This window comes from Sycon ciliatum, chromosome 9 (genome assembly GCF_964019385.1).
Source record: "Sycon ciliatum chromosome 9, ocSycCili1.1, whole genome shotgun sequence".
Taxonomy (NCBI): domain Eukaryota; kingdom Metazoa; phylum Porifera; class Calcarea; order Leucosolenida; family Sycettidae; genus Sycon; species Sycon ciliatum.
Window position 1 is genome coordinate 13,349,002 of NC_088651.1, and position 24,008 is coordinate 13,373,009.

General features: G+C 44.6%; 1 protein-coding gene across 1 annotated transcript; it reads left to right on the top strand.

The window, feature by feature from the left end:
- Positions 1–7,983: 7,983 nt before the first annotated feature.
- LOC135825260 (uncharacterized) lies at positions 7,984–12,625 on the top strand. The gene is made up of 3 exons (XM_065338000.1): positions 7,984–8,067; positions 9,811–10,260; positions 11,333–12,625. The coding sequence occupies exons 2-3, from the start codon at positions 9,862–9,864 to the stop codon at positions 12,443–12,445; spliced, it is 1,512 nt and encodes a 503-aa protein (XP_065194072.1). The 5' UTR covers positions 7,984–8,067; positions 9,811–9,861; the 3' UTR covers positions 12,446–12,625.
- The last annotated feature ends 11,383 nt before the right edge of the window (positions 12,626–24,008 follow it).

The following is a 24,008-nucleotide window of genomic DNA, read 5'->3' on the forward strand; positions in this document are numbered from 1 at the left end:
AAAGGTCAGTCGTATTGTCAAGTCTATTGTCCAGAAGACGTACTATGCAGTGAATGTAGTAACTGTCTTCACCACGATACGTTCGTTCACGGTGTTGAAGGACGTCCTGCCGACCCATCATTTGAGTCACCTCATTTAACATTTTGAATGCCGACAGTGCGGTAGTCGGTATGTTGGCAGGACGCTTCAACACTTGTCCGAACGTATCAAACAACACGTCCCATTGTCCTCGTTGTCAAAAGCGGCCAGGGCAGGCAGGCCAAAGCGTGGGAGGCCACGAAAACACCCGTTGCCTACTACTACGCCTGTCAGTATTACAACACAACCAGAAACGGATACAACACCGGACTGAACAGTAGCGCAACACATGAATCTGGTGTCACTCTTGACGACAACAACACGGCATGGGAGACCACCGGACGATCGTTCGTTAACAAACCCGACGGCGGTAACGGAAAGATCACCAGGAGAACGAAATGAAAATGGAGGAAAAACGAATCTGAGGAGAAGCCAGAGACTAGCGGAGACACGACTGAGAAAAATGGAGAAGGCGGAACCAGTAGTGGCAGGTGAAAGTACGGGCGCAGCAGTGAACACGTCAAGGAGAAAGAAGCGATGGCATGAGGAGATGGAAATGGAGGATGATGATGGGGATGAACAGGATGGTCAGGAGGAAAGCAAGGGTGAGCAGGAACAGAAAGTGGAGGATGAGAGTGATACGGACGAGAAGGAGTTCGACATCGACAAGAGCAAGTCTGCCATCTACAAGCATTTGGTGTCCAGTCCGGATTGTCCTAAGTTGTTTGACGATTCCTGGTTTAGTGTTATTTGTCACGCGCGTTTCTTTAAGCAGTTGCAGGTGTTGGAAGCTGTTTATATTCGCACACGTGACCCTGTTCTATGCAAGCAAAAAGAAAATGTTGTAGCACTCACACTTTTTAAATAATACGCACTCACCAGTTTTTGTTCACACGCACTCACAGCTGCCACATTCATCTACTGCTACCATTCTCAGATACACTGCAAAGGTTCACACTACACGCGTTATGCATAACCGCAAGAGTCCATAACCCAAGAGTATGCAACTGTGATTATGCCTGCATGCGTGGCGCGCTGCCTTCATTACGTAACTTGCCTTCATCACGCTCTGAAAGCATGCATTCAAACTCTTAATTTCTCGCACGAGCCCATCCGTTTTTGCTCGATTCGTTCCAGTACCTACACAATCTCTGAATTCTGGCGCGTGAACTCCAGTTCCGTACGAAAGTTCATTTCAAACTGGAGGGAAAGTGCGGTGTTTGATTTTCCGCAGTGCGCGGACTGCAGCTGAATGATGTAATGAAGGCAGCGCGCCGCGCATCTGGCCCATAGAAAAGAGATCACAGTTGCATACTCTTGGGTTATGGACTCTTGATAACCGCTAGCTGTGCTGCATTCTCACGCTTCTTTTCATATTACTGTAGCTATATAACTGGTTGTTTTAGTGATTCTTACTATGTGACGATGTTCCACTGATGATGGTCACACGAAAACGTTCTGGAATTGTTTCATTTTAATTGTTTATACATGGTTATGAGTGCACAATTGATATTTTTCATTGCTATTTTACGACTGTTGTCTCCTCGTCGGTTATCAAAATAATCTACGTGGAGATAATAATTTTAATAAAGCTATGAATAGGATGAAGGCCGCAGATATCACGCAACTACGTTACTTGTTTGACATGTATTTACTGTGTATTTTATAACAAAAATATTATTGAAAACCCATAATCGCTTTTCTTGTTCCTATCATCAGTGGGAAAAATACGGAACTAAGGATACAACCAAAGAAACTGAAGTTAAGAACTGTAAATAGAAAGGTGTTAGAAATAACAACAAGATACAAGTGCAATAAAACCACTAGAGGAAACGCAAAAAGGTAACAAGATTACGTAACCAAAGGCGAGAAGGCGCTAAACGAAGTGTCAATCTACGAATACAACTTCAGTGCAACAACGTGCTCCTTCTGTTTACACAAAACAGGCTTATGAATACGTATACAAACTGCCTCAAGGACTTTCAACTGTTGGACAGAACGCACACGACAAAGTACAGAAAAAAGAGAGTCATCATACACACTTAGACAGTCAGGACGAGATAACAAGTGTAGATACACAGCTGACTTCTTACGATCAACACATTCATCCGCATCATCTCGCTCCTTCCCACCCGACTCCTCCTCGTCCATCTCATCATCCTCTTCCTCGTTCCGCTCGTCATCCTCACGATCATCACCAACCTTATAGGAGATACGGACTGTACATGCTTAACTGACTGTACATTTTTGCCCCTGGTTCAAGACCTGGTGGTGACAGCTTTTGTTCTTCATATTTGTCCTGTTTTAAATTCCCAGAAACAAATGAATACAGGCATATTTTCTGTATTTGTCATTCTGTATGTGTTTCCATCCCATGCAGAAGCGGTATCATCTCAGTCCTAACTTGGAAATGTCGTATATTCGAGCTGCACGAATTCTCTACATAGCAGACAGTGTGGCTAGTATGCATCATAGCCCGTGGGAGAGCATAAATAATTTGCTTGTCGAAGGGGCTAATCGCCAGGTTTTCGACCGTATGGATACATTGTTTAAGCAATTATCGACTCTGGCGTTGATGGCACCTCCAACTGCGGGTCACATCACAAGCTGTACCTTCTCTTGTTTGCAGGATGAAACGGTCTATGTCGAGTTCTTATCTGTAGATGAAGCGTGTGAAATTATTCCAAACGTTTCGCGGAAGTTGTTTGGGCCAGGTTCATCGGATTCAGACGAAGACATGACCACGGATGCATGTAGTATAGAAGATTTGGTTTCTTTGCTTCTAGAAAAGTGTGGCTCTATTGAAGAGAACCAAGAAGCTATGATCGAACATTTGCAGAGAGATATCCCAACGCTAGAATCATACTTGCCCTATGTGTACCGATCGAGAAGGCTTGTTAATATTGCAATATGTCTTTACAGCATTGCAAAGCACGACAAAAGTGCATTAACCTCCCCGGTCACAGCATGGTTATGGACATACATTTATGAGCACTGTCTGCAGACTCCAATCATTTCTGCTTGGACGGATAATGCTTTCGTTCATTGGAATTTCGTCGATGTGAGGAGTTGTCTTGAAAAATATGATTTGATTGGGATTAGATATTGGACATACGCCATCGGACAGCTCGCAACCAAACATTCCGTTCTCAAGCTCCTGATAATGGGACGAATGCGGACGGTTCATGTCGAGGATTATTTCATGGCTGTCCTGGAGTATGAAGAGTTCTTGAAGGGATTGCCAAAGTCCAGTATCCCTGATCGTGCAACTCTCTACCTACAATTGGGAAGTTACCTACAACCTGCCTCACAAGGATCACATTCTAGAACAGAATGGACATCAGACGAATTGTTCAAAGCCATGGAGGGCTATGGAAAGTTGTTGGCTACGAAATGATTCGAAGCCGCGTCATGAAGAAGAAGGGATGAGGAGAATATCGGAGCAGCTGAGTGCCAGTATCACAACAGCCAGTGCAGTTTTGTGACCTCATTGTAATGATTTCTGGACGGGTGCATTGCTAAAGATGTGTGAAATTTTCATTTCGTCACCTTTTTTGTTAACCGCTGTTATTTTCAGGGTGTCTCTGTATTAATGGAACTAGATGTAATATGAATGCTAGGTTTGAAAAACTGTTAGCGTTGGTAAATGTACGAACAACACCAAATTCTGTAAACATTCAGACCGGTTCAGTAATGTCAATTTCGATCTTTCTCCGTTTAGGATCCTTGTTACTGTTCACTTTCCTGTAATAAAACATTGTTTCAGGTATTATGTATAGCTAGACGCAAGCCATGGACCTTGTCTCTGGTAAACCAACCCGTGTCTTTTCAAGTTTTCATTGCTTATAGCTGCATTCTTTTTCATAATTCCGGAAATCTGTTTTAATGAAAACTCTGACACTTTGCTGTAGTCTTCCAATGCACATCATCCGGGTGTAGCATATGAAAGGGCTTCGGTCATTTTGCATTTCCCGGGTGAAAATTTATTTGTTTTCAATCGCAGTAAGGTCACAGGGCACGGGTACTGATAGAACACACCACATAGAAGCATAGCGTAATGCATGAAGTACACGTACCAGTACGTCACCCACAGTTGAAATGTACTTTCAACAACCGATCGTCTAGGATCACCTTGCTTCCAGGATGCTCTCAAAGCAGCCGTCTAATACCAGTAATAGAAATTATGTGTGCACCTTCATTCACCGACAAGGACAGGGTGGTTGTGAATTTTAGATTGGGACTTGTCCCGGGACGAGTATGACCCACAGATGAGCTATAAGCAGCAACAATGGCAGTGACTAATTCGCAGTATAATGTGCCTTTTAGAGTCACTAGAGTGCTTTGGCTGGCCTCCGAAACCTCTGTAATTAAGGTTATGGTGAAATACTAGCGCCGAGGTCAATAGCCATGGTGAAAAATACTATGAAGTAAGTTGAGACAGCTGTAAAAGTCGCTGGAGAACAGGGAAGAATTTTTAAGTTGTGAATTTATTCGAGCAATTGTGTGAAACATTCATTGGTAGTCAATATGGTGGGGCCAACACCTCGACTCTGTGACAATGCTTGATCTAGAGGGCGCCTGTGGGGAGGGGGCTCGACACCCTGAAGTTGGTTTTGCTTGTTTGTGTACATGTCGATACTGGATAGTATGGTTTTCTTTCTTCTGACTTCTTCGACTTCACGTACCATGCAGCCCGAGCTGAATCTATCGGAAAATACTCAGTCGACACCGCTCATAAAATCTGCCAAAGCAGTTGCCCTTAAACCCAGACAACATGGTGATGAGATAATGCCTTCATCCATTACGCATTAGCTCTTCTTCGAATCCACGTCAAACGCGGAGCAGAGCACGAATGACACGTAGTCGTTCGCTGCACCCGCAACGACTAGTTAAGTGATTATTTTGCTCGAGTAGCGGTAGATGGCTGCAGCTGTGTTGAACAGTGATAGGCGGTGGAAAGAGAGAGTTTTAGCGCGGGTTAGCGATATAAGGGCGGCTGAGCAGCAAAGCCCGCCACCACCTTCCGCATTTATTCGGGAGCATAGTTGACTTAGTAAAAAATAAAATGACGAATAGGGTCAGTGCATGCAACCAATGACATTCGCAAAAAAAATGTATTGGCGCATCAGTCCTTCGTCGATGCCGGGTCAATCGCGGAGCAGATCAAGATTGCTGCATGACGCGTGCGCCGCCCTGTGTCTGTGAAGTGATTTGACTACTTGAGTTCAGTGTATTGTGCAAGTAGCAGTGCGTGACTGTAGTCCGTAGCTAGCTGTACTGTCCTCCAGTACCGTGCATGCAATGAAATCAAGTCACGTCACTCAAGAACCCGCCGAGCGCTGCGCAGCCCTAGCCCTGTGAACTACACTGAACAGTGGGCAGCGAAAGGTACATGACGTAATCATGGTACACTAGTCAGTAAGTACATTTGCGAAGAATAAAGTCAGTGCCTGCGATTCAGCCAATGACGAATCTTTAAATTTTTTTGCCATCTTCAATACCTACTACTTCTACTACTACTACGAATCTTTTGACGATCACGTAATACTAAAAGGTGTGCGTACGTGGGTAATGAGTTGGGCAAGTACTTGAACTTAAAGGACAGACAGCGCACTCGTGGCCATCTTGACATGGAGTGGCGGTTGTGCCTGTGACCAATGCACAGTAATAATAATAGCCAGCTACATGTGCGTGTGTACATCATGGAGTCTGTAGCATGCAGCTCTGCACACTGCGAGCCGTGCAGAGATGATTGCGATATTTATTACCAACTAGCAGCACCCCCGCCAGCGTTGCCTGGCCGAATGTGGCATGCGGGTGAAGCAAGTACATGAACAGCACACGTGCTCAGCACGTGGTGGTGGCCAGACCGCTGAAGTCCTGGTGAGGGAGGTTCTTCATCGTTGGAAGGAGAAGGAGGGACGTCTGTTACGCCTTCGGGAGGCTGGTCAGGGTTGTCCATCACCTGGTGGCGGATGAAGCGGCTCAAAAAATTCATAAACTTACGAACAAAAGTGCGATGCGCTCTTCACTGCAGATCAGATGCAGAGTGCAGTCAGTGCAGATCTTTTGTATCCTTTTGAGTCTTGTTGCAGATGTTTCTATTTGCAGAGAACGGTTCACGTGGTCCGCAGCGCTTGTGCGGCTGCTAGTGCTACCTATGGCCTAGGCTAGGTGGCTACATGATTCGCACGCTTCGCGTGCTCAGTGCTTCTGCGCGCGGCTGCTACTGCTACTCGTACTGATCGTGAGTATAAATAAGTATAAGCGCTACCGCGTACCGCCAAATAAGTATAAGCGCTACCGCGTACCGCCAAATAAGTATAAGCGCTACCGCGTACCGCCGTGCCTACACTGTTCGCACGCTTCGCGTGCTCAGCACGTGGTGGTGGCTACACGATTCGTACGCTTCGCGTGCTTAGTGCTTCTGTGGCTGCTTCCGCTAGCCGCTAGCTACACGATTCGCACGCTTCGCGTGCTCAGTGCTTCTGCGGCCGCTAGCTAGCTACACTGTGCAACACTGTTCGCACGCTTCGCGTGCTCAGGGCAGCGCTGCATGCTCCGCAGCGCTTCAGCGTGACACAAAAACACACGTCACAGGTGCCTCTTCTTTATAAGGAGCGTGACACACACACACACACACAGACACACGTCACAGGTGCCTCTCTTTTATAAGTAAAGATACAAGCTCACTGTCTGCTGCCCACGTCTATGGGTGTCGCACCTAGGTTTCCCGCTGGATCACTAAGAGCTTAGTGGATCAATGAACAGTCAGCCATGGCAGTAATAAACGTTAATAACGATGCGTGGATGCATTGCGACCTTCTTCTGTTACTAGTGTTAGTTCTGAGAGACAACTCATCATTCAGCTACGCTATAGTATAGGTTAGAGCTGAGCTGTCACGTCTCAGGTCTGCCACGTCAGAGCACCGCTCCTTTCACTACACAGTACACTACTCAGTAGTAGTATTAGTAGTAGTATCTTTACTTATAAAGAAGAGGCACCTGTACCTGTGACGTGTGTCTGTGTGTGTGTGTGTGTCACGTTCCTTATAAAGAACAGGCACCTGTGACGTGTGTTTTTGTGTCACGCTGCCCTGAGCACGCAAAGCGCCACTGCCAAAGCAGCGTGGGCTCCGAAGGAGGGTGCAAATTTCATGATCTCCGACGGTTACGTCGGCAAGCGAGCCTCCGCCACTGCCAAAGCAGCGTGGACTCCGCAGGAGGGTGCAAATTTCAAACCAAAATTTAAAGGCCTACTGCGCTGCCCTGAGCACGCGAAGCGTGCGAATCGTGTAGCTAGCGGAAGCAGCCACAGAATCGTGTAGCAGGACAAGTGAATAATTAGTCAGTCCATTGTTCATGATGATCTCCGACGGTTACGGTTACGTCGGCAAGCGAGCCTCCGCCACTGCCAAAGCAGCGTGGGCTCCGCAGGAGGGTGCAAATTTCATTATCTCCGACGGTTACGTCGGCAAGCGACCCTCCGCCACTGCCAAAGCAGCGTGGGCTCCGCAGGAGGGTGCAAATCTATGAGGGAGGTTCTTCATCGTTGGAAGGAGAAGGAGGGACGTCTGTTACGCCTTCGGGAGGCTGGTCAGGGTTGTCCATCACCTGGTGGCGGATGAAGCGGCTCAAAAAAATCATAAACAGTTACTTACGAACAAAAGTGCGATGCGCTCTTCACTGCAGATCAGATGCAGAGTGCAGTCAGTGCAGATCTGGTGAGCTCACCAATACTTCAGCGGTCTAGCCACCACGTGCTGAGCACGTGTGCTGTTCACGTACTTGCTTCACCCGCATGCCACATCCGGCCAGGCAACGCTGGCCGGTGGTGCTGCTAGTGAAGGTATAAATCAGTGTTCTCGATCTTGCTAACCATCAGTTCACAAGCAGTATCTTCAAATCGCCAGGCGAGCTCAGGTATCCCTTTCCCCTGGAAACTGTAGTTGCACCCCGACATCACCAGTTGCAAGTCTCTGCTTCTAGGTAAGTCTAAACTCTGTCAACACTGTCCTCAATTTGTAATGGTTATAAATTAATTCTTTGGGACATCTGCTGGTCTCAAATATCTCTGGACTCGGATGGAGTGCCAAGGTTTAATTTATACAAAAGTGAAAGGACCAAGGAACTGCAAGTAGTTACGCTATACTGTCCACTAACACCACCAGTTAAGAAACACAATTGTAGAACGTCAATGCCGGTCACAGTTGTAGAACGTCAATGCCGTCGGTCAGTGTCGTGCAATGTTTATCGCATGAGCTGATTGTTTACTAACTGGTTGTGTTAGTGGGAGGATAAAACCAGTCTGCCCCCTTAAAGTAGCAGCCTACCCAAACATTTGCTGAAAAATCGAATTTGTAAATTCATATCGAGTGCTACATCAGTTGAAAGAGAATGAATAGCTGCAAAATCTCTGAACATTTTGTCTCGATCTGACCTTCCGTTCAAGAGTTATGGTAGAAAATGTGCCCTTGCAAGGAAAGATTTTTTGTTGCACGCTGTCATTTTTTGGTAGCACTGTATTTTAATCTGAGCAGACCGTGCGCAACTTGTAGTATCATGGAAACACGCGAAAATGTGCAGAATTTTGTTCCAAGTCCAAAAAAGTCCAAAAATCGTGTTTTTAGCCATGTATGGGGCTGCACGCTGGAAGTCCGCCACCGTGCAGCAGGACTTTTGCCAGCACCCCCGTGACGTTGCAGATATGTGGCTTGATTATTGTAGTTGACGGTGATTGAGTGACCTTGGCAAGTTGGTGTCGTGTCGAGAAGTCAGGTAGGAGTCAGTACTAGGCAGTTGTGGAACGTGATGGTTGTCTTTGCAGATTTTTGAGGGTATACTGGATTTGGTGTGGAGCGCTGTAGAAAGGTCTTGCTGTGCAGGTCCCAGCACTGGATGTTGTATCAAAGGTACCGCCTCGTAGCTAATGCTAAACCTAAAAAAATCAAGAATTGACTTGCGTCTGTGGAAGTCTGTGAGACAACGCCCACTCCTACCGTTGTGACAGATTCCAGCTCCACGTTGAGGGGCCCTATCCCACCACCCATACCTGCTTCTGGACTTGTTTTAGGTTTGGATCCCGCGCACGGACAGAATGGGCACGAAAATGTTAATCCGAGTGTTAAAATGTTAAAAATATTGTAAATGCATTCTTTTGGCTCCTGGGTGGCTCGCACACCATGGCACTATGCCGGAATGTTGAGTTTTTCCGGCCTAGAAACCTGTCAGTGAGGGGCAAGAGCTTTGAAATCATGTCCAGAGGGCCAGCATAATGGCAGGAATGTGTGGTCAAAATTTCACTCAACTCCATTGAGAAACACCAAATATACGATCAATTGAATGCCTTGTGAAATGTATGGGTAGGCTGCTACCTTAAGTTGAGAAGTAAGGTTTCCTTAGAGATACATGTAGGTGAGGCTAGTCTATGAAATACCCTCTGGGATCACTGTCCACAGTTTTCACTGACAGTTGTCGGTACTGGTGGTAGCAAAACAATACCTGAAACGAGGCGAAATCATTGACAAAGTATTTTGAGTTTCCATTTCTTCCGTATGTATGTGCAATGTGATACAAAAAATACTTTTGAAGTAAAAATAATAAAAAAAAAGTAAAAACGACCCATCTACTTCAATGGCGTCCGGCCATGACTGAACAAAACAACCCTCACGATTCTTTTGTGTGTGTGTTCTTTGGTATGCCTGGTCTTGTGTGTTGATCCGTGTTGAAAAGGTTTCCACTGCAAGGATCTTAACTACAAGGAGTGATCACCATACCCTAGCAATGGATTCCCATTACCAAGCTGTTCATTTTGATGATAATGCAGCAGTGGAAGTTAGTACTCAAAAAATATTTTTTGCAGTACTAAGCAGTTTTTTAATTGCGTTCCTGATTCATTTAACTTACCGTTTACAACATACCAGAGCATCACGTGACAATAGGGAAGTGTGCACAGATCAAGAAGACTCTGGTATAGCCAGCTCCCAACATGAACCTGAAGATAGTTTCCAGCCAGGGGACCCAGTATCAGTGGAGTATGGGCTGAATAGTGTCCTTTTTGATGTCTGGCAAGCAACATTATTACCTATGCTGTCAGTTGCGGATATCTTTCAGCTGTTGGGCGCGAGCAGACGACTCAGGGAGATGCTGTTGAATGAATACACGTTCAAACGGATATGTCAGGTAACTAGCCACGTGTATTGTCTTGTTGATAAACTTCCTTTCAAGTGTAGTGCTGCAAGTGATTTCGAAGGAGGCTTTGAGTTGTAGCGTTCCTTTAATTATAGGTTAGTGCATGGCAGGGAGGGCCTTATGGCTTGTTAGTGCCCGACAGGTTAGCCTGAGGGCCGTAGGCCCGAGGGCCACCCTGAAGGGCACAAACAAGCCATAAGACCCTCCCTGCCATGCACTAACTATTTTAGAACGAGGTTACATGCATTATCTCACTTCCATTATGCTTGTGTACCATTATATTGGGTAGTTTTGTTGTTTGTGTGCAGAGAGACTTGATGTGGTATGAAAGAATATTTTCTTCTGTTTAGTTATGGTAACTCAGCACCACTTAGGACTACTAAAAGTAGAAAAGCAGCAAATGAAATGCTGGGCTCTTATTGTGAGCTTCATTCTTATTCATAGCTTGTGGAGCTATTTAGGCAAATTAGGGGCTTTGAGGGCCCCTTGTCGATACCTCTAATGACTTTGATCTTCGGTTTTATAAGTTTCCACAAGCTGTTGACAAAGGAAATTCGTACAGATGAAAGAATACGGGAAGCAAAACCCGTACACACTTCTGAAATGCGTAGCTTTTAGTAGTACACCGTATATTTTATGCAGAGTTCATTACCTGCACCGTACTATAATGCATACAGGGAGTTGTACGCACCAGTTTAGAGTATATTCAGCGGGCTTTAAACTAATCCAAGGCCCTCGACGCATCATCAAGAGTAGTAAAATAACGATTGAGCGGGATTTAAACTCTGATAAGGCCCTTGGCGGGAATGTCGCTGATTGGTCGTTTCCTGGACAACGAGACAGACCTCGTTCTAAAGTGTTTTAAATGCAGTCCCTCACTTCTATCCGGACACGCCTACGTTACATTTGAGGATAACGGGAACTTGTTGCTGGTACATGGACGGTTAGAATATTCTGAGTCACTTTTGCATACTTCGATGGTGTGATGTAATGCCACAAAGTTAGCAGTTGCATTCTTTGTTGTGTCATGTTCTCCATTTTTGTCCTGTTTTGTGGCATACAGCATCGCTACCAGCTGAGTGTTGATTTGGGCGTGGAATATATGTCAACAGCTAAACATCTCTTTATTGCCCACAGCGTGGCTAGCCTGGATGTGTTCGATGACATCACTAATCGCTGCAAGATATGCCGTCGGCCTCAGAAACCTGACCCGAACTCTGCTATCGAACATAGCGTCAGAAAGCGATTGATTGTGCAGCTATCATGCTTAGCGTTGTTGCCGCCTAAAACATTTGGTCAAGCTCCTGAATTGAGTATTTTTGGTTCATTGATGCCACACCTAGGGGATCTATATCTGTCCGGCGAAGAAGCAAGTTCATTTCTCCCGAACCTTTCCTCCGATAATATCGGGAATGACTTGAACCCGCTCGGAATTGCTCTCTCATTTGAAGTGAGATTGTACAGACTAGCGGATGTGGTGAAGTGGTGGTTCCAGCGTTTCCAATCCATTGAAAAGTACCAGAAAGCCATCTTGAACAGAATAGAGCAAGAACTTGAAGAGGCGGTTTCACACATGCCTTGCAAAAACCTTTACAGACGGCTTGTTGAGTTTTCTGAATGCTTTCACGGCGCTTCAAAGAGAAATGCACGCCTCTTGCCATCCCTGGCAAAGGATATGCAGATCTTTAGTATACCTCGGTTCCCTATTACCGGATGGGCCTATAACCCCTACTACGTTTGGGAAAACATGTACGACCTTAAAGGGCCTCCGATTGATGACCTGTGCGCCAGCGATATGTGGATTAATGCAACCATTAAAATGGCACCTTACCATTCGGTTTTACTGTTCCTAATCAATGGATCGATACGGACGTCGCGAGTAGAGGATTACTTCATCGCCATCATGGAGTACGAAGAGTACTGGGAAAGTCTTCCCCATTCCAGGCGACCAAGTCGTGCAGCTCTACATATTGGATTGGGAGACTATCTGCTCTCGTTAGAACCAGAATCGAATCTTCAAAAGGAACTGAACAACGTGGACCTATACAACGCAATGTTGCAGTTTGGCCATGAACTTGTTCCAAAAGAATCCTACAGCCTATTGCAGAGGTTCTCCACACTACTACTATCGGTTTTCGGTTCAGTTCTGTTATTTTTAAATACTACCATAGCCTGAGAATCGAAGCTGAAAGTGCTCAACCCACACGTGTCTCAGACCCCGTCTTATTGTTAATGGCATCTATGTTTTCGCTTTTTCTTCATCAGCACTGTATGTTATTCATCACCTATTTAAATTCAGTCAAAACTTTCTTAACCGCAGTTGCCGCACACATCTGTTTTCCACGACATTATTCGGATAGAATGGATTTATAGAAAATAAAAAGGTCCAAGGAACCCCTAATTATGTTATCTCATGAACTTTGAACCTTCCAAGTTGGAAGGCCATTGCTCATCCGAGATGTGCTAGAGCTGTCGCCAGTTAGTTGTAGAACGTCAGTACCGTCGGTCAGTGTCTTGCTGAAATGGAAATAGTTCTCCCCCGGCTCCCGCCACACAGCAACGCAAACTCTTGGTTGTGTAACAATTCTCATAATTATTATAACAACAAATAACGAGGGCGCAGGAGGAGAAAGACAAAAAGACTAGACTGAAAACCACGACGGGAAAAGATACCCGAGAAAAGACACGAAGAAACAACAAAAGAACAAGCAATTGTAATGGGTAGCCGAGTGGTAGGCGCGGTGAAATCAACAAGAATTACTTTTATTCTACTTTCAGGTACACACCTGAGATATAATTGTTAGTGAAAGAAGAAGCGGCAAAATAAATAACTTTCTCTCCGGTGCTCACCTAGAGGTTGAATCCTTCTTCTTCGAGTTAGCTTTCATTGCTATCTAATCTAATCTAATCTAATTAAAACAGAAAAAGCGCAGCTGCTTTTATGCAGCAAACGCCGTACGCTTATATGCGAAGATACACTAAAATTAATAATATACATAAGGTCGCTCCGTATTCCTTCCGTATTACTTCCGTATTACTTCCGTATTACTTCCGTATCAGCCAGGCAGGGATACTACACCCTCCCTTCCTACAGATAATCACGCCCTCGTGATTTTCCAAAAAATTAGTGAAGAGTTATGAACACAGCGTCAACCGGAAGATGGCAAATTATATCGGAAATGATAACGTTTAGAGTAGACAGAAGAAATGAACTGATAACAAATCATAAAGTAGAAGCACACCAGGTTCACACGATCTCACGGGGTCAAAAGGGGAAAGAACTGTCCTCCAAATAGGACCTGAAAATCCACAGCACTCTTGCTGCACAACGCTGGCACAATCCGCCAGGAACATCGCAGTTCAAAAACCGAACTGAATACACTATAACTATAAGGGGCTTTGTCACACACATTGTCCCACGTTAGCTGGGTAAGCCGTGGCTCACCATGATCAGACGCCTACCAAACTAAACTGGATTCACATACTCGCATAAAGGAAGACTGAAGAGAACAGGGAGACTGAAGGAAGACAGGAAAGAAAATGCCATACCTGGAATCAGCGTTAGTAACCACGGCGGCGGCTGGAGCTACAGCGGAGGGCGAGCCAGGTTTTATCTTCATCTTGGTTGAGCCGGTCACTCAGAGCGGCTAGCTCGGCGTCAGACAAATGACCTGATTGACCTCCATCCTCGTCTTGAATCGTGGTCTTCACATTGTCGATAGCATCGCTTTGCGCGACGTAAAGAGTGATGGTCTAGCCAGGAATAGTGTTGACGAAAATCTGCATCCCACCATGGAGGCGAAGTACCAAATGAAGAGTGGGCTCCTGCTTCCGACTGCGTGCCCGCGAAAATCAAACGCTGCTGGTCTTGGGGAATACACTACTTGTCTTGGGTACCAGCCTGCCTGTTGTCGTCCTCATCAGCTTCGCCATCACCACCGGTAGTATACATGTAGGTAGCGGGTCGCTTGGAATCGCCATCGGAGTCTCCAGTGTGTGCCGTGCGGAGAGAAGGGTGATCCACGCTAGCACCCTGACTGAGCTGCAGGCTAATAAGCAGTGCCAGGCCGAGGAAGGCAAGAAACATGATTCTCATCTTGATTCGTCGCACGGAGCTGTAGTGGGTTGAGCCATCGGAGTCTGGGGTCGAATCACGTTGTTTTATTTAAAACTACACCGCTGCCACCAATGTAATGGGTAGCCGAGTGGTAGGCGCGGTGAAATCAACAAGAATTACTTTTATTCTACTTTCAGGTACACACCTGAGATATAATTGTTAGTGAAAGAAGAAGCGGCAAAATAAATAACTTTCTCTCCGGTGCTCACCTAGAGGTTGAATCCTTCTTCTTCGAGTTAGCTTTCATTGCTATCTAATCTAATCTAATCTAATTAAAACAGAAAAAGCGCAGCTGCTTTTATGCAGCAAACGCCGTACGCTTATATGCGAATATACACTAAAATTAATAATATACATAAGGTCGCTCCGTATTGCTTCCGTATTACTTCCGTATTACTTCCGTATTACTTCCGTATCAGCCAGGCAGGGATACTACACAATAATAAAGCGACGACGATTTGGTATGACCAATCAGGGACTAATAGATACAGAACACATGACCAAGACCAAGACAACCAGTCCATGGACGAATCACACTGTCACACATGACTCTCATTCCCTGACCAAAACTAGCACTGCGCATGTCCAGCATCCGCTTGACAGTCACTCTCACACAGACGGAAGCAGATCCTCACACTCTGACAACACGTATTCTTGCATGCACCACATACCATAAACGTCACACATCACACCATACTCGCACGTACGCTTAGACCATATATGACATCAGACACTGGACTCTACAAGACAAGAACCAAATACAACAACATGCGTAAATCAAAGTCGAACAGAAATCCGCAAAAGTGCAATGTAATCGCATAAGCTGTTTGTTTACTAACTGGTGGTGTTTGTGGACATTATAGCGTAACTTGTAATTCCTTGGGCTTTTTTGTCTTTTCTAGAAACATCCGGGTAGGCGAGTATTTTAATTTGGAATGTATGTTATGCTATGCACTCAGGTTTCTTTTAACGCAACATTATGATTATAGTAGCAGTGGTGAGGCTTTCTTCAGCTTCATTCATAGGTAATAGGGTTTCGGAGCAGACTCGCTCTCTTCCCAAAACTCGATCTCGTTTCTCAATCAATTTTTTACAACGTTTCGGCAAAATTGCCACCATCAGGTATGCAATGGTGTGCAAGTTTGCAAAGGAGCAGTTATATACATGCATTTTGTGGTGCTATGATGTGCTATATCGCAACCACCGTGACGTGCCAAAATCATAAAGATACTGGTCCATTTAAATAAGTATGCTACCAACACCAGTTATTGACAGAAGACAATGTGGTGATAAATTCACGAAAACCCCGCAGTGCTTTCACGCAGACACCTATGCACACACACATACAAACACACATACACACACACTCCAACAACATGATAATGCACAGTGCATTGGTGTATGTTGTGGCAAAAAATACCAGCTAGTATCAGATGTCACCTCAGTGCACACATATCAAGAGTGAGCTATCCAACGCACAATAATATTTTCTAGGTGCGATGTTGAGTAACAGCGTGCGAACTGTCATACTCAAAGGAATCCCCAGCCAGATTTGGTGTTAATTTGTGGTCACGATCCCCTCATCTTTTTTTATCTTAATATTTTCTTCCTTTTAAAAATTGCACCCTATTGTACACATATATTTATTCTCGGAGACCCCCTTGATTTAGGCTTCGGCCTTTGGGGAATCCCTCAAATAATAATAATAATAATAATAATTCAAACAGTAGTTTGGAGGCGGTGGGAAAAACAGTTTCGTAATACGTATTCGCATGCAACGACGCAAATCCACACAATTCAGTAGACACTTTTTCTATCAAACGTTTTCTTTCCCTTCTCTTCAGGATAGTACAGGGAATGTTGGAAATTAGAAAAACACATAACTATATAGAGAATGAAAGAAAGTAAAAGTCAACACTTCAACATAGGTGTTAAAAATGATTAAAGTGTTAAAAACTCAAAAACAAACAGCTGCAAGTTGTAGACAAACACGTTGAACACATCAGGGAACACTTGTCACACTTTCACGAGGTGTGACACCAAACAGCTGCAACGATAACACATTCTCCTTCTGTACACATAGTTCTGGATCTAGTTTACGAATATACAGAGCTTCTAACACAGCAAGATGTAACTTAGACCTTCCACGAGTCAAAATCGAAAAGATATCATCACTATACAACTTACGACAACTAGCACTTCTTCACCTTCTTCAAGAAGAACTGAGGCGGCTCACATCAATTTTGACAAACAATGGATACCCCTCGTCACTACTGACAAAACTTATTAAAAACAAACCAATCACGCAGGATCCGAAACCATTTGGACCGGACAGGTGCCCCGTGGTACTACGCTTACCCTGGGTGGGTGCTGGTTCTGCGCGCGTCGAGAAGGAGGTGCGCAACATTGTCTGTTCGTCTTACCCGTGCGTGAAATTGTATTTAGTATTTGGAACGACGCGTGCGTTCAGTGTGAAGAAGGACGTTCTACCTACCCTTAGTAGAAGCAACCTTATCTATTTTTTTCAGTGCCGAGAATGTGAAGATCGGTACGTAGGTAGAACCCTTCAACACCTGGGCGCACGCATCCGTCAACATGTGCCGTTAGGTCTTGTCCCTGTTGACGCTCGTGGTACTCGTCCTCGTCGTGGCCGTCCTCCAAAATGTGCTGTGCAGTCCGATACTGGAACGCCTTTGTCTGCGTCCAGTGTAGATGTACGCATGCGCGCCTCCGCCTCGACGGGCGGGGAGCTTGGCCCATCTCAGTCAAGCGTGAGGAAGCGAGGGAGACCGTCTCGAAAACCACCCAATGTGACACTGGAGCTCATAGACACCGGAAGAGTTACCAGAAGCAAGGTGAAGAGACGGAGTACTGGTGATCTGAATACGTCGATAATGGAAGTGACAACAACGATCAACAAGAGGAAACGAGGAAGACCAAGAAGTGACACGAAAACGGCCATGAAATCAACAAAAACGGACATGAAATCAACGGACGTTGGAGGTGTGGACCGGAGCAACCAATCAAACAAGCCTAACGGAAGAGAACAACGGCAGGCGTCAAAGGTGACAGAGCTAAGTGATCGGACATCGTCCATCAAGCATCATTTGTCGGGCAGTGCTAGTTGTCGTAAGTTGTATAGTGATGATATCTTTTCGATTTTGACTCGTGGAAGGTCTAAGTTACATCTTGCTGTGTTAGAAGCTCTGTATATTCGTAAACTAGATCCAGAACTATGTGTTCAGAAGGAGAATGTGTTATCGTTGCAGCTGTTTGGTGTCACACCTCGTGAAAGTGTGACAAGTGTTCCCTGATGTGTTCAACGTGTTTGTCTACAACTTGCAGCTGTTTGTTTTGAGTTTTTAACACTTTAATCATTTTTAACACCTATGTTGAAGTGTTGACTTTTTCTTTCTTTCATTCTCTACATAGTTTTGTGTTTTTCTAATTTCCAACATTCCCTGTACTATCCTGAAGAGAAGGGAAAGAAAACGTTTGATAGAAAAAGTGTCTACTGAATTGTGTGGATTTGCGTCGTTGCATGCGAATACGTATTACGAAATAATAATAATAATAAGTCTAGAAAGGAAAAGGAAATATACATGTAGATACGAGTTGAGAGTAACTCTCCATCACTGTAACCATTATACAGTCAGAAAGTGCAACAACTAGGCACAAAACTGACAAGGCTGTCAGTTAGCGCTACTGAGATGTGTTGAAGCTAGGTGTCAGGACGTCGAATGTCTCAGTACTCTGTCAGTTTTGTACTTAGTTGCTGCACTTTCTAGTTTCTGGTTACAGTGATGGAGAGTTACTCTCAACTCGTATCTATATTTCCTTTTCCTTTCACCGCTTATTATTGGCTCAACATCCGAGTTTCAAATAATAATAACAATCTCCAGAGCTTCTCTCAACTTCATGCTTGCCCTGTCACCTTCCCTGGCTAATAGTACTGACACATCCGCTAAAATAGAATCCCCCAGCGCCAGTCTCCTCAAGCATGCTTGGTGCCCATGTGCTCACCCCAGGGCTTGCCGCGGGTACGGCGGTGCGTTTCTCCATTGTGATCCGTCAGTCTAGTTTCCAATGATCTCTCAGTCTCTCCGACGTTGTGTTCGCGGCATCAGAGCGACACAGTTGGCGACGAAGACTGCCAGAATGTTCGTAAACAACCCTCACGGGTAATTTATACTTCCGAACTGACATTACGGAGGATTAGCAAGACGAAATTCTCGTTCGTGTTCGCACTCCAAGGAAAGTCGAACTCGGTGACGGAATTCGCTTAATGAGAAGGAGTAGCAAACAGAATTCGCACATGCATGACGTTGACATGTCGTACATTGTGTACAGACAGTATAGCGTAGTACATTTATGGCTCTCCTGACACGAATTCGTGATTCGTGTTTCGACTACTTTTCCGAACGAAAAATGTTAAAGTTCGCAAACCTGAGGAGGAAAATGTTCGCGAAAGCAAACGCTAATTTCGTCTTGCTAATACTCCGTATTGTGATGGAACCGATCAGACTTGAACGGTAGTTTTAAAAACGCTTGATAACCGGAGGGCGTCTCAATAGAGAGGTTCCGCATAACGTAATTACGTTAGTAAAAAACGTAGTCGATCTACGGAAAGTCTTACGTAAACTGCATGCGCATCTGGGTTCCGGCAAACGGAGTTTTCAAATCACGTAGCTGCCCTTGGCTACTCCGGACGCGGCAGTGTACGACCAGATCGACCTGGGGAGAGAGTCATAAATTTGTACCCCAATCCACTTACGGACCTGCTACGTTATCAGAGCCCTATCTACGTACTCTCCGTAGACAACTTTCCGTAAGTGGAGTGCAAAATTCACGGGTTTTTCCCGCCCACTAACGTAAAGTTGCTTAACTTTACGTTGTGCGGAACCTCTCTAATATCCCTGTCAGTTAACCATAATTTTATGAAATGGCACGTGATTGTTGCCCGTACTCCAGCGAATCAGCACCTTGTGCGCCGCGGGCAAGAATATGCGATATTGCCCGCAAAAAATTATTTATTTGCCCGCAAAAAATATAGTTTTTTTCGCGTGACTACGACGACTCTAGACTGTACGACTGTACGACGAGTCGCAGTGTTGCATTGAAACGAAGATAAAAACCCTGCAATCGCCACCCAAACTGCCAAAGCGGTCATTGGCTACCCCAGCCATGTATTGCTTGGAATAAAATTTAATAAAGATAAAATAAATAAAGATGAAATTCTTTTTGGAGATGGACATCCCGGCAATGAGCATGGCCTCGGATGTCTGCCGTGTGGTGCTTGCAGGGATCATTTTGTTCAGTCATGTTGGCAGCCTGACCGTCGATAAACTTGTGGATAAGATTCAGTTCTGCTCGAAGTGCTACTGTGATCACAAACAATTATTTGAAAAACACAAATTCAACTCAGCGTCGTGCGTTTTCAGATCCTCGCAAAGTCACTGCCTGTGTATGGTCTTCATGTTCCACGCAAAACTCTTACCAGGCTCATCTGTCCTCTGCCTTCACCTTTGCTTGAGCAACAAACACAACAATTCAGGAATGTTTTGCAATGAAAAATACAGCTATCTGGAGCTGAAAGAAAGAAGAAAAAATTGTCCTCGGAATTACACACCAGGGAGTCGTCAAATACTTGCAGTTGTGTATTTTGACAACTTCCTGATACACATGTAAACATGAAGAAACTCTTTGTGGTAGCACTCTTAATTTTGCAACTGAAATTATGATTCTGCTGTGTTTTATTGTGGTTGCCATGTCTATAGCTATGACGATGCCGCGCCGGCACTTTTATCTGTCTCCGTCTTTCAGTACTGTATACTCTCTGATGGCCTGTTGCAGACTTTTTGTTAGGGTGTAGGAGAAATATATTCATTTTTCCTGTTTTTATAATGATAGCACATCAATATACATTGTGGTCATAATGTGTTGGCATTTAGGGCTAGTTTCAACAGCAGCCCTATGGTCTGCTCTGTGGGCCATGTGATACATTTCTTATCGCATGGTTGCTTGCGGGCCTTATGGCATATTATTGCCCCTCGAGGTTAGCTGAAATCTGTCACAACAGAACGAGTGGGCGTTCTCCCACAGACTCCCACAGACCCAAGTCATTTTGTGATTATTTTTAGGTTTTAATATACTGTAAAAGCAATTATTATAACGAGGTGCATATTATAACGATTTCCCAAAATTGACTAGTTTACGTGTACCAAAGGTAACTTTTGTTGGTTGGCTATCACCCACATCTTCCCGTTTTAGCTGCCATTGAAAGCCATAAGATGTTGGTTGAATAAATAAATATAACGATTCTCACTCATTCTCAACGCTCAATAGGATAGTATATGTGTCGATTTCTTTATAACGATTTCTGTTTTAACGACAGATTTCTCCTCGTTAACTCGTTAGAGTTAGCACTTCGTTATATATATAATTATACTGCGGCTGAAAAAGTTAGCGAACAACATGCTGATGTTAGAGGCGTTATGGAGACAACGCCTGGTAAAAACCAGAAGGTGCATGTTGGCGTATGTGGTCAATGTTTGGATGTTCATGCGTGACACACTTCTGGGAGTAGTACCTGGCGAGTCAATCGGCCTTGGTTTGACGAGTTTGATACTCTGTGCTGTCGGTATTCTTCAGAAGAGGTATCTCAGAGGCACATTACATCCCAGCAGCTCTCTTCATGTTGTGCCACCGCTGCTTGTCGTTAAGTGATCCTGAGCTGAGCTTAGCTTTGACAAGAGCATCATGGGAAGATTCAGCGGGTGGCAAAATAGCAGCTGTTCGGGCCACTAGGTCGATGAACAAAGCTCGCAATTCTCCATCATCACGGTACTGACGCCACCGTTTCCATGGACGAGTCTTTGCTTGAACTACAGTGCTGCACCCAGGTGTCCACCAACAAGCCTTATTAATATATTATTTCCCTCAAACCAGTTAAATATAATATATTATTATTACTATTTTCTTAGGGTCTGTCGTTCTTACTGTCTGGATCCTAATATAATAATTGGTAAACCGATCCATTCCGTCCAGAATTACAGTTGTGAGTCGTTCACACGCAAATTCGGGGTCATCGCAGACGACAGCAGCCCAGTCAAAGCTGCGCAAATGTGCCCACAGTCTGCCCCAGTCTGTTTGGCTAAAATGCCATACATTCCTGCTTGTTGGCAGCTCCAGTACAGGGGTGATTTCTTGAAAGTTGGACAATACTACACAAACTAATGGAGGAAAGCAATATCTCATCACCATGTTGTCCGGGTTCACAAACTACCACTTCTGAGCAGTGTCGAATGACTATTTCCCGATAGACTCAGCTAGGGCTGTATGGTGCGTGAAGTTAAAGAAGTCAGACGACAGAAAAACCATAGTATCTAGAAAAACAAGCAATGCCATCTTCAGAGAATAGAGCCCCCTCCCCACTGGCATTCTCTGTGTAAATTAGTAGCACAAATTCGAGGTCTTGTCCCAACATATGTTGAGCTAGAATGAACGTTTCACACAGTTGCTCTTCTAAAATCACAACTTTATTCTACCCTGTACTCCAGCGGCTTTTAAAGCTCTTTCAAATTACATTGAAGTATTTTTCAGCATGGCTATTGCTCTCAGCGCTAGTATTTCAACATAAATTCAAAACTGGAGGTTTTGTATCTAGTCAAATCACTCAAGTGATTCTGAAAGGCAAATTATACCGCGAGTTAGTCACTACCATTGTTGCAGCTAATAGCTCAACTGGAGCCCATCCTCCTCCCGGCCCTAGTCCTAATCTAAAATTGAAAAATAATCCGTCCATTGTCTCTGAATGAACATGTTCACACAATTTCTATTACTAGTATTAGACGGCTGCTTTGAGAGCATCCTGGAAGCAAGGTGATCCTAGATGATCGGTTGTTGAAAGTACATTTCAACTGTGGGTGACGTACTGGTACGTGTACTTCATGCATTACGCTATGCTTCTATGTGGTGTGTTCGATCAGTACCCTTGCCCCGTGATCTTACTGTGATTGCAAACAAATTAATGTTCACAGTTTAAAGACAACATGACCGAAGCCCTCTCATATGCTATGTCCGGATGACGTGCATCGGAAGTATCCCAGACAACAGCAAAGTGTCAGAGTTTTCATTAAAAAATACTCCCGGAACGACTTAAAATTATGAAAAAGAAAGCATTCAGTTGCTCATATCCCTCTGATTCGTTTTATTCCGTGGCCAGCACTTTGCCATGGTCCACCATGGCTTTCAATATTTCGACTTCTGTCCATTCTTTTGTAGAATGTGATCCTTGGGAGGGACATTGTAAGTAACTTTCCAAATCTAGATAGAGAGTTGCACGATCATGGATACTGGACTTGGGCAATCCCTTCAAAGACGTCTTCATACTCCACGACAGCCATGAAGTAATTCTCGACATGAACCGTTCGTAGGCTTCCCATTATGACGAGCTTGAGAACGGAATGTTTGGTTGCGAGCTGTACGACGGCGTCTATCTATTGTCTGGTCCCCACCACAGAATCATGTTCATGATCACTGATCTTATCGACGAAATACCAATGAACCAATGGATTATACGTCCATTCAGGAGTGATTGGAATCTGGAGACATTCCTCGTAAAGGTATGGCCATGCCGTGCCCAGGGAGGTCAATGTAGTTGTGTCGTGCATTGCAATGCTGTAAAGACTAGGAGCCGCATCTGACGCCTGATCATGGCGCGGTGGCGTCCCATGGAAGCAGAAAGGTGGTTCCTGACCAGGGAGTTGTACGACGCCTTTTTCCTGACCTGCCCGGTACGCGAACCCGTCAAAAAGAAAGAAAGAAGAAAGATATTTTGCAATATCAACAAGCTTTCTTGAGCGGTACACATAGGGCAAGTATGATTCTAGCGTTGAGATATCTCTTTGGAAATGTTCGATCAAAGCTTCTTGGTTCTCTTCAATAGAGCCACACTTTTCTAGAAACCAAGAAACCAAGTATTTTATTCCAATTGTATGCATATTCAGGAATATACATAGGTCTGTATTCGATAAATCTGTCGCAAACAGCTTTGGTGAAAGGTGAAAAACCATTTCACAAGCTCCATCTAGGAAAAGGGTGTCGACATAGACCAGTTCACTCTGCAAACAAGAGAAAGTCCAGCTTGTGATCTGACCCGCAGCTGGAGGCAACATCAACGCCAGACACGATAGTTGCCATAGCAATGTGTACTTTTGGTCTAAAATCCAATCATTGTGCCTTTCGACCAGGAACTAAGTTCTGCTCTCCCACGGGCTATGATGTTGACTAGCGACACTGTATGCAATGTAGAGCATTCGTGCAGCTCGACTATGACATTTCCAAGTAAGGACTGAGACGATACCACTTTTACATGGTATGGAAACACCTAATAATGACAAATACAGAAAATGTGCATGTATTCATTAGTTTCACGGAGTTGCAAACAGGCGAGAATGAACAAGAAAACTCTGACATCACCAGGACTTGAACCAGGTATGTTTATGCAAGGCTTGTAAGCACAGTCATGAACATTAACGTGTTTACATGTACATGTACAATAAACCTGTTCATTCTTTAAGTTTGAACTCGAATGTTGAGCCAATATAATCATGGATAAATA

Excerpts from the sequence above, each read along its gene's own strand:
- LOC135825260 (XM_065338000.1), top strand. The coding sequence starts at position 9,862 with ATGGATTCCCATTACCAAGCTGTTCATTTTGATGATAATGCAGCAGTG. Across the intron at positions 10,261-11,332 it reads CGTTCAAACGGATATGTCAG|CATCGCTACCAGCTGAGTGT; the intron begins GTAACTAGCCAC and ends TGTGGCATACAG.